Raw genomic sequence first — 12,048 nt, forward strand, 5'->3', positions numbered from 1 at the left:
CATCAAGTAACTCTCCATTTATAGAGATTCATGGAGTGGAATATCAGATAGTTGCACCCTTTAAAGGGACTGTGAGTAGACATAACATCAAGTAAATCTTCATTTATAGAGATTTATAGAGTGGAATATCAGATAGTTGCACCCTTTAAAGGGACTGTAAGTAGACATATCATCAAGTAACTTTTCATTTACAGAGATTCATAGAGTGGAATATCATATAGTTGCACCCTTTAAAGGGACTGTAAGTAGACATATCATCAAGTAACTTTTCATTTACAGAGATTCATAGAGTGGAATATCAGATAGTTGGACAGTTGCACCCTTTAAAGCATTTTCTACTCAAGAAAGCATAGAATTCAATTTTGCTTAGAAAAAGCAGATTATTTTTAATTAAAAGTTCTCATATAAAATGACTTGCGCATTTCTACATTAAAAACAGTATGGAAAAAATGGTCGTAATTTAACTCTTTTCCAACTAGAACAATTATAATGTATTCCAAATTATTGATCAGAAAGAGGTTTATTACAGTCCCTTTAATAATACAAGTATTTCATTACGTAACATCTTCAGAATTTATTATCATTATTAAGAATAAATATTTTAGATTTAATATGTTTATCAAATATTAAATATTTGAAACAAATTGTTTAATGATTTGCGGAATATTTATAATCATTAAATATTTTCAGAGGCGAGTACACTAAACAGTGGGGGGGGGGGGCTATTGTGCCCCCCCCCTGGATCAATGAAATATATGATTTTCAGGAGGTTTTAAGGTCTTAAAGGGTAGATAGATAGATAGATATATATTTGACTAAATATTTTAATTAAAAACAATTACAATTACAATTTTTACATTTTAATTTAGCCGGGGCCTTTCTAACCATTGTTGGTTGTTTTGAATGAGAGGCCCTTCTGCAGCGATACATACATGTTCAATTTAAATAATACAAAATAAAACTAAAACAATTTAAAATTAAAGGAAAAAGAGTAGATAGTGGAAAAGGAGTAGATAGTGGAAAGGTATTGAAGAACAGAGAGGAAAAGAAGGATCGTAGGGGGTAGGGGGGGGGGGGGGACAACCCAGCACACAGAGTTTATAATGTTTATGTTTTATTTTGTTTGTTATAATAACAGGGGAAAGGGGATAGAATCAAGATTTAGCAAGAAAAGCAATTTCGATTATACAACAAAAATTACTATATTCTTCAAGACAACTTTTGTTAAGACTTGTTTTAAAACTTGTTAGGGTGCCTAAAGATTTTAATTCCAATGGAATAGAGTTCCAGGTCCTTGGAGGAAAAACCGTAAGAAAACTTTCTAGATATTTATTGTTAAATAATTCTAATTTATAACTTTTTGTTCTATATGGTTCTGCTAACGCTATAAACATTCCATTAAAAGATAATGGAAGTTTGCCAATCATATATTTAAACATAAAAACAGCAGAATTAAATTTGATTATGTCTTTTATTTTTAGAATTTCAAGTTTCAGAAAAAGTGGATCTGCGTGTGCAGCATAACCTTTATCTGCTAGAACTTGTAGAGCTTTTTTTCTGAAGAGTAGATAAATTACCTAATTTACTATTTACTGACGGACCTTAAGATAAAATACCATACTCAAGTTGACTTTTAATAAGACTATCATATATTAACTTTCTAATTCTCAAAGGAAGTTTTACATTTCTTAGTGCAAATATCGCACTTGAAATTTTAGCACATATGTGGTCTAATTGAAAATCCCATTTTAGAAACTCATCAAATCTATAAACTCCTACAAATTTAAAATATTTTTCTTTACAACCTTCGTTTAGTGCCCAATCATTAATTTGTATTGTAGATCATCAAAAGGCATATTTTTTTTTTTCTAAGCAAAATAAATTTAGTTTTAGAAAAATTAAGATTAATATTGTCTGGTTGACATAGCAAACCAGATTGCGCCAAGTGGCGTTGATAGTTCGCGGGATCATATCTGTGTGAACCGTTTTTCAGTTCCACGTGGTCGACTAATTTAAAAAATTTTATACCCCCCCCCGTGTTTAGTGTATGCAATATATTATTTGTTCTACGTTAAAATATGTCTTAAATATTTGTTCTTTGGTAAAATGCATTCATGAGCAAGTGTGAGACTTATCTCTGGAGGACGTCCTGTAGTTGTTAATGCATTCATGATCAAGTGTGAGACTGATCTCTGGAGGAGGCCCTGTAGTTGTTAATGCATTCATGAGCAAGTGTGAGACTGATCTCTGGAGGACGCCCTGTAGTTGTTAATGCATTCATGAGCAAGTGTGAGACTGATCTCTGGAGGACGTCCTGTAGTTGTTAATGCATTCATGAGCAAGTGTGAGACTGATCTCTGGAGGAGGCCCTGTAGTTGTTAATGCAAACAGGCAACAATTTGCTAACAAAACTAGGGTCATTTTTATGTTCGTTAAGAGACCCATTAATTAGTTGTTTAGGGAGCAATGCCCTAGCTGTATTAAGCAGTTGTCTCTGCAATGTATGTTTGATTTTATCTTGATTGGCACCTTTTAATTATTACGGGTTTACTAGTTACTACTTTCTTAAACTCCTCATTAGCAGTTGCATATACCTGCCAGCTCATATCTTGATATTCTCCTCTAATTAAATTACGGGAATTCACTTGTTTCTCATGCATTTTACACTCTTTACTAGGCGCGCAAGTTAATTTAATAGCGTGAAATTCCGTAAATATTGTTCACAATAAACACAATTTTGTTAAACTTTCTTGTGTTTGTGTTTCAACTTTTTGAGAATATTCAATTTAGACCTAATGGAACACAATAAATGCAATTTTCACCTTTGCGCAATTACAATCATCAACATAGAGTTTTAAAAAAATCAATTTAAAATTTGGTAGTAGCATACAATAAACTGAACTTCTCTAACATTTCAGTCTCAAATGATAAAAAAATTGAATTTATACTTCATTTTTTTATTTTATAAGATATAAAGCATGATAACCAGAAAACTCAAGTATAGGAAGACGACTTTTAGACACTAGGTCTACTTTGACTGAACAAGAATTTAGTAAGTTACTAAGTATTTTTTTTGCTTTGTAACGTGATCTAATAAACTGTAATGATGTTTAGACACTAGGTCTACTTTGACTGAACAAGAATTTAGTAAGTTACTAATTAATTTTTTGCTTTGTAACGTGATCTAATAAACTGTAATGATGTTTAGACACTAGGTCTACTTTAACTGAACAAGAATTTAGTAAGTTACTAATTAATTTGTTTTGCTTTGTAACGTCATCTAGTAAACTGTAATGATGTTTAGACACTAGAGTCTACTTTAACTGAACAAGAGTTTAGTAAGTTACTAATTAATTTGTTTTTCTTTGTAACGTCATCTAGTAAACTGTAATGATGTTTAGACACTAGAGTCTACTTTAACTGAACAAGAATTTAGTAAGTTACTAATCAATTTGTTTTGCTTTGTAACGTCATCTAATAAACTGTAATGTTGTTTAGACACTAGGTCTACTTTGACTGAACAAGAATTTAGTAAGTTACTAAGTTTTTTTGCTTTGTAACGTGATCTAATAAACTGTAATGTTGTTTAGACACTAGGTCTACTTTGACTGAACAAGAATTTAGTAAGTTACTAAGTATTTTTTTGCTTTGTAACGTGATCTAATAAACTGTAATGATGTTTAGACACTAGGTCTACTTTGACTGAACAAGAATTTAATAAGTTACTAATTAATTTGTTTTGCTTTGTAACGTCATCTAATAAACTGTAATGATGTTTTCTGGTTCTCACTGTAGCAAAATTAAATAAATCTTACAATTTGAACCAAAAAAGTAACATATTAAATTGTTAATTTTGCAGAATTCCCAAATATTTAATTGCTTCCTTCTTCGCAATTATAGCACTATTCCACGCTATGAAATGGGACAGGCGTAAGAATCATTGCGCGCAATTCCACACAACAGAATTAGAAACCCTTCTCTTTACTTAGTCTATTAAACTCTTTTGGACAGGTGTCTCAGCATATATCTGTCAGTTCATGTCACGACAGGCAACTCTTAATTTAAACGGGTTCACAAATTTCTCAAAAGTTCAATACTCTCCACTTTCCCTTGATTCCCTTTAAAAAGAAGACAAGGAGACATCATTCTTCAGTTCAGCTCAATCTTTCGTTCAGGAGACTTGGGATATCCAGACAAACCATTTAGGAATCCAATTCTTTAAAACTTAATAAATAAAATAGTATTTGAAGTAATGTTCTATTTTAAGTAGAAGTAAAATCTTCTTCTGCATATTTAAGATTTTAGTTTTCCTTCTAGTAATTAAGGATTTGGATTTTAGAAACTTGAAAATCAGAACTGACAAGAAAGATGAATCTAATCTTTAGTATTTGCCTTCTTCTTATCTTCATGGCTTCAGCAATAGAAGCTCACCCCTCTGAGATTTTTAAGAGACATTCAATGCCCTCACCATTAAGTTCTGCTGAGCGTGAAAGCAGAAACATTAAAAATACATTAGGACTGTTTGATGATACTCGAGAACCTACTGAGGAGGAGATAACACCTCTTGTTGAGGAATCAGAGATGAATACAGAGGAAACAGAGATCACTACTGTAGCTACAGATCAAACAACAGTTTTGGACATTGAAGAAGAAGAAAACATCACTGTGAAAATTAGCAATAATCTTCCTAATAATCTTGAAGCAACAGCAGAAAGGACAGGGAAGCAGCACATAATTGATCTTCAACTTTTGTCTCCAAGTCAATATCCTCTTCATTACCTTGAAAATCAGCCCCAAGCTCCTAAAGTTCTGCAAACCCTTGCACTAGCTCAGAAAAATGGGATTCTGATTGATCAGTTTGGAAACACTTTCAAGTTAGCTGAAATTCCATCTCATCTAAGCCAAGGCAAGCATGAAAATCCAGTAGTTGAAAACAATGTAGATTTACTTGAAGAAGATCCAATCTATGACACAGAGTTTATTGAAGATGAAACAGTCAATGAAAATGTTTTAGTAAAAGATGTCGCTACCGACAATGGGGTGAAATGTGTTAAAAAGGTAATGCAGGTTGAGGAAATTGTTCATGATAATATCATAAAGTGTTCACACTCATTTACAGAAAAATGCCACAACACTTTTATCACAGATTATGCACCATCTCAGGAGGAAAAGTGTTCAACAAGCTTTGAAAAGAATTGCAAGATCACCTACCAACCAATGGCCTTTGATGAGAAGGTGGAGATTTGTGATGAGCCCTTGAAGAAAGTTTGCAATGATTCTATAACTGGAGAGGAGGTTTGTCGGACTGAGTATGAAACTTCCTGTGAAACCAGGTACAAGATCCATACTGTAGAGCAAGATGAACCTGTTTGTAAAATGGTTATGGAGAAGAAGTGTGATGGTGTTGTGGTAGACAATCAAGATCAAGCAAACAATGGAAGAAGAAGGAGATCAATTGCTAGAATAGAAAATGGAGAAGAATTTATCCGACAAGCAGAAAACTGTGAAGAATGGCCAGTACAGAAATGTACACTAGAGAAGAAAACTGTGACTAAATCCAACCCTGAAACTTCATGTCAGAAGCATCCTAAAGAAGTTTGTACAACATCCAACTGTAAATTTGTTCGGAGTGAGAAGACCTGCAGAGAGGAAACAAGAAGTCTTGTTCAAAATATTCCAAGTGAAGATTGTGACCTGGAGCCTAGGGAGACCTGTAAACTGGAAACAGTTCTAGTTCCACGTTTAGTTGAGAAACCCAACTGTGTTCAGGTTCCAAAGGAGATTTGCGTTGAAGGAAAGACTAATCCAACAAAGGTATCAAAGCCTGTTGTAAAGGAATGGTGCTACCGCCCTCAGGACTTCCAAGCTAACTCCACCAAGGAAGCATTAGATTTTGTTCTGAACCAGCTCAATGAGTAGATGATGACTGTATTTGAGACAAGGCATTACAATCTCGAAGCAAAGTCTAAGAAATTAAAGATCTTTTGCAAAAATATGGTCTTCCACATATATTTGAAATGTAAACAATATTGATGTCAAATGTTATTTTTTTTCCAAATTGTTTAAACTATTTTGTAATCATGCTGGTTTTGGATATAAAGTTAGTGTATGTATTGTAAATCACACCGGGAATAAACGCACAAAACTCTCATACTAATAATCCTTTTAATTATCCCTTACCTTAATCAAAGGGAGTGCTGTGCCATGCCACAACCTGCTGGGCTGTCGTGCCACGTCACAACCTGCTGGGCTGGCGTGCCACGCCACAACCTGCTGGGCAAGCATTTCTCGCCACAACCTGTAGGGGGGCGAACGCCAGGAGGATTTTAAAGATCGATTTTGCGCTCTTACTTAGCAATTATACACAATACAATAATGTTTTAGGTTTCAAATGATTTCTAAAAGATTCCTCTTTAATACTGCACTCTCAGGTTGAATACCGTGTCTAGCTAGACACTCCCTTTAATTCACAATTTCAGAAGCCAAATGGAGCTTTTAAATCTGAAGTTTTAGTGTAGATACAGTTTGTCAATTACAAAAAAGACAATCTTACTCTGAGCCAATTTCTACATTTGGTAAATTTTTACACATTGTCAAAGGTGTTCAAGAGATGATCGGGAAGACAAACAAACAAACAATCAGAGATTACTAATAATGAATATAAATAGTAATCCCAAAAGTTTAAAGCTTTGGTTAGAGGTGTGTATGATGGTTTCGAAAAAGGAATACTTTTTTTCAAGATTATAAAAGTTATAGGTTTACATACAGTGATAGTCAGAAAACTGTAGAATAAGAGACGACATTATAGCAATACTGAAGTGCATTTGATATCGTTACAAAGGTTTACTAGTAACTTATCAATCAAGTTATGAGTCTTAAAGTCAACTTCCTATTGCAGAGTTTTCTGGTTATCACTGTAGTTATAAATTATTTATGATGTGAGCCATTTATATTCTGGCTTATTAGGTTTCTTTCTCTGGATTAATAAAGGTGTCAATAATTGTCTGAAGCTATATTGGCCTATATTTTATATACTTTTACACATTTTTATAAATATATTTTTTTTGACTTGTATTTATGTGAGTGCATGTAGGGTTTTGTTAATTTTGATGTTAATAAAAAAATGCCAATCAAATGTTAAGGACATTTTTAAAGCTTGGAAAAGGGTAACCAGGCTCCTTCATGTGTTCCGTGTTACCAGTTTATAGCATGTTACCAATTCATAGCATGTTACCAGTTTGTTGCTTGTAACCAGTTTGTTGCATGTTACCAGTTTGTTGCTTGTTACCAGTTTATTGCATGTTACCAGTGTGTTCCATGTTATCAGATTGTATTATGGTACCAGTGTGTTCCATGTTACCAGTGTTTGTTGCATGTTACCAGTATTTGTTGCTTGTTACCAGTTTGTTGCATGTTACCAGTGTGTTCCATGTTATCAGTTTGTATCATGGTACCAGTGTGTTCCATGTTACCAGTGTGTTCCATGTTACCAGTGTTTGTTGCATGTTATCAGTTTGTTGCATGTTACCAGTGTGTTCCATGTTATCAGATTGTATTATGGTACCAGTGTGTTCCATGTTACCAGTGTGTTCCATGTTACCAATGTTTGTTGCATGTTACCAGTGTGTTCCGTGTTTCTAGTTTGTATCATAGTACCAGTGTGTTCCATGTTACCAGTGTTTGTTCTGTGATTTTTTCATTTCGTTAGTCCTCAGCGTTTTCTCACTAGAAGTTCGTTCAGTTTAAAACTTTTTTAATTCATTAAAAAACTTTCGCTTTTGAAACATTTAAAAAAAAATCATTCGTTCGGTAAAAAACAACTATCATAATTTTTAAAATCTTATTGAAAAATGTGTGTTTTGTAAACTAAACGATCGTCTTTGTAAGAATCGTTTAAACGATTAAACATCGTTCTTTTTCCATTTCTCTGAAAGATCCAAGTGTTGATCATTTTTTTTCTAATTAATACCGTTCACAAAATTTGCTTTCGTTCGTTAACAAACACGATCCCCATCTCTACTTTCAACATTGTTGATACCCATCTCTACTTTCCATATTGTTGATAACCATCTCTACTTTCCATATTGTTAATACCCATCTCTACTTTCCACATTGTTGATATCCATCTCTACTTTCCACATTATTGATATCCATCTCTACTTTCCACATTGTTGATACCCATCTCTACTTTCCACATTGTTGATACCCACCTCTACTTTCCACATTGTTGATATCCATCTCTACTTTCCACATTGTTGATATCCATCTCTACTTTCCTTATTGTTGATACCCATCTCTACTTTCCACATTGTTTATACCCATCTCTACTTTCCACATTGTTGATATCCATCTCTACTTTCCACATTGTTGATACCCATCTCTACTTTCCATATTGTTGATACCCATCTCTACTTTCCATATTGTTGATACCCATTTCTACTTTCCACATTGTTGATACCCGTCTCTACTTTCCACATTGTTGATACCCATCTCTATTTTCCACATTGTTAAAACCCATCTCTAATTTCCATATTGTTGATACCCATCTCTACTTTCCACATTGTTGATACCCATCTCTACTTTCCATATTGTTGATACCCATCTCTACTTTCCATACTGTTGACACCCATCTCTACTTTCCATATTGTTGATACCCATCTCTACTTTCAACATTGTTGATATCCATATCTACTTTCCATATTGTTGATAACCATCTCTACTTTCCATATTATTGATACCCATCTCTACTTTCCACATTGTTGATACCCATCTCTACTTTCCATATTGTTGATACCCATCTCTAGTTTCCACATTGTTGATACCCACCTCTACTTTCCATATTGTTGATACCCATCTCTACTTTCCACATTGTTGATATCCATCTCTACTTTCCATATTGTTGATAACCATCTCTACTTTCTATATTGTTGATACCCATCTCTAGTTTCCACATTGTTGATACCCACCTCTACTTTCCATATTGTTGATAACCATCTCTACTTTCCATATTGTTAATACCCATCTCTACTTTCCACATTGTTAATACCCATCTCTACTTTCCATATTGTTGATACCCATTTCTACTTTCCATATTGTTGATACCCATCTCTACTTTCCACATTGTTGATACCCATCTCTACTTTCCACAAAGTTGATACCCATCTCTACTTTCCATATTGTTGATACCCATCTCTACTTTCCATATTGTTGATACCCATCTCTACTTTCCACATTGTTGATATCCATCTCTACTTTCCACATTGTTGATACCCATCTCTACTTTCCATATTGTTGATACCCATCTCTACTTTCCACATTGTTGATATCCATCTCTACTTTCCACATTGTTGATACCCATCTCTACTTTCCACATTGTTGATACCCATCTCTACTATCCATATTGTTGATACCCTTCTCTACTTTCCATATTGTTGATAAAATTTTCTGAAAAAAATTATTGCTTGATGTTAATCTAAGGTACAAACACAAAACGAGGATATAGGATATATTTGGAATTAATAAATTGAAACAAGTTGTATGGGAGATCATAACATATTATTTAACCTATAAACAAACATACAAATACAGAGCATTCTTATGGACATTTCTTTCCATATTATGGAGTTCTAGAGATGAAATATGGCAACAGAACCATGACGAAGTAATAAAATCCAGGTGCATTGACCGTGCTTGGTGAAAAAATTAAACAAATTTTAACATATGAAATTTAATTTGTCTATCGTTTAAATTGATATTTATATAATTATGAAAGAAGTTGGTAACAGTCAGTTATTTTATTGTTAGGAAAAAGAGATTTAAATGTCAAAATTTTGTAAATTATTACTAATTAAAACTCTACGGAAGTGAAAGGGAAAAAGATTGTAAAATGACGATTTATTGTTAGTCTGATATCAACAATTTATAAGTTTTTATTTTATATAATATTTGAATAATAATGTTGAATATATATTTACATTTGAACACATGTATGAGAAAGAACAAAGTGACTTCAGTGTTTAAGGTAATTTTGATAAAATAAAACTGAAAAATCTTCAAATATAATTCTGATTTAATAATTGTGCTTTTACAGATTTTTTTTGTTTAAAAATAGTGTGCTAAAACATAAAATATGTTATTATTTTGTGCTAAAAAAAAGAGATCTTATATTTAAGTTCTAAGCAGTTTTATGAAAACCCGCGAAATTTGTTATTGCCGTTAATTGTATATTTTTACGTTCTTAAATCTGAATTTGAACATTTATAAAAGATAAGATGGTAACCTGCAGAAATAATGTTTTAAATCGAAATAATTTTACACATTCACGAAAAGATGGCAAGAAACATACTACAACTATATTTCCTATTTTTCTAAACATTTCATTTTGATTGAACTTGTTAAAGTATTTTTATAACTTTAATGAGTTAAAAACTCGATGAAAAATAATTGTTCTTTAAATTTTATTTTATTCATTATGTAGTTTAAAGAATTTATGAAGTAAAACTTTTGAAAATTAAACCAGATAATAATCCGACTAGTTCGTGGGAGGGGGGGGGGGTACTTAATTGTTTTTCAACATTCTAAGGAGGGGGCATGGTCCCCATAACTTTTCTCCCCCCCCCCTTTTAGTTATTACTAGTTGCATACATACTTACTGAAAAATATTTGCAAGTTTTAATTGGTCTTTTACGTCAAGTAAACATTATTCTGAACTAACTATAAAGGTTAAGGGTGTATGCTTCTCAGCAAAATATCCCGCAGAATATCTTTCTTATTACAATATGTATTTTTAGGTTTCACTGAGATATTGAGTTAAAATTTGTATTAAGTTATAATAAGTTCAAACTATTACAATATCTCGCAAGTGTTGTGTATCTGGAATCAAAACACCCATTACAAACTAATTAAATTATAGCTTTCCTAGTTCAGAGGATCATCAACACTATAGGTAGAATGTAGATACTAGATATATTCATTCTAACATTAATTTGAGAAATTAGCAGCACTGTTGCTAAGGGTCAAAAATGGCAAGAACATGTGTGTGTACTGTCTCCTACAGTACATGCACTTAAAAACATATGTACTCAACAGTACAAGAAACTAATGTACTTTGTACACTGTACAGTGATTGCACACTGTACACTGTACAATTTACTTAATAAATGAAATATTCTCTAATTAGTTAATAAAGAAAGAATAGAGTACTGTACAGACAGCTGGTTCAGCTCAAATACTGCTTAAGAATCAGACAGATTTTTTTGCTCCGGAGCTATTTTTCTTAAATACTTTGTTCAGATTAAATTCTTTAATCCGTTAACAAAACCTAGATTTAATCAGCTAAAGAAAAACATGATTTGAAATTAAAATATCTTGAATCTTAATAAATTAGTTCTTGATCTTGATTTTCCAGGATTTGATCTTGTTTTAAATAAGTTTAGAAGTTGATCTTGACTTACAAAATCTTAAACTTCAGATCAAGACGTTCGATGTGCTTATCTTGATCCTCGAAATATTGATCTTGATTTTTGAAATCTTTATCTTGACTGTCGATGTGCTGATCGCTGACTATGATCTTACAATATCTTCATCTTGATTTTCAACATATTGATCTTGATTTTCAGTATCCAGATCTTGACTTTCAATATATTGATCTTCTTGACTTTCGATATCTCGATATTCATTTTCAGTGTCCAGATCTTGACTTTCAATATGCTGATCTTGATTTTTGAGATCTAGATCTAGACTTTCAATATGCTGATCTTGATTTTTGAGATCTAGATCTTGACTTTCAATATGCTGATCTTGGTTTTTGAGATCTAGATCTAGACTTTCCATATGCTGATCTTGATTTTTGAGATCTAGATCTAGACTTTCCATATGCTGATCTTGATTTTTGAGATCTAATACATTAACCTGGCCCATATATGCAAATACCTAGATACAAATACATTAACCAGGCCCATAAATGCAAATACCTAGATACAAATACATTAACCTGACCCATATATGCAAATACCTAGATACAAATACATTAACCAGGCCCATATATGA

The 12,048-nt window shown here is 32.6% G+C and overlaps 1 protein-coding gene and 1 long non-coding RNA gene across 2 annotated transcripts; one reads left to right on the plus strand and one right to left on the minus strand.

Annotated features, from left to right (window-relative positions):
- The first annotated feature begins 4,089 nt into the window (after window positions 1-4,089).
- LOC111704874 (uncharacterized) lies at window positions 4,090-6,153 on the plus strand. The gene is made up of 2 exons (XM_023477245.1): window positions 4,090-4,206; window positions 4,340-6,153. Exon 2 carries the CDS (start codon window positions 4,369-4,371, stop codon window positions 5,917-5,919), a length of 1,551 nt encoding a protein of 516 aa, XP_023333013.1. The 5' UTR covers window positions 4,090-4,206; window positions 4,340-4,368; the 3' UTR covers window positions 5,920-6,153.
- A 3,338-nt stretch (window positions 6,154-9,491) lies between these two features.
- Window positions 9,492-11,894, minus strand: LOC111704875 (uncharacterized). Its single transcript, XR_002765897.1, has 2 exons — window positions 10,195-11,894; window positions 9,492-10,007 (listed from the first exon to the last, which is right to left on the minus strand). It is a non-coding gene; the product is annotated as an uncharacterized LOC111704875 (long non-coding RNA).
- Window positions 11,895-12,048: the final 154 nt, after the last annotated feature.

Source organism: Eurytemora carolleeae, unplaced genomic scaffold, assembly GCF_000591075.1.
Source record: "Eurytemora carolleeae unplaced genomic scaffold, Eaff_2.0 scaffold638, whole genome shotgun sequence".
NCBI classification, from domain to species: domain Eukaryota; kingdom Metazoa; phylum Arthropoda; class Copepoda; order Calanoida; family Temoridae; genus Eurytemora; species Eurytemora carolleeae.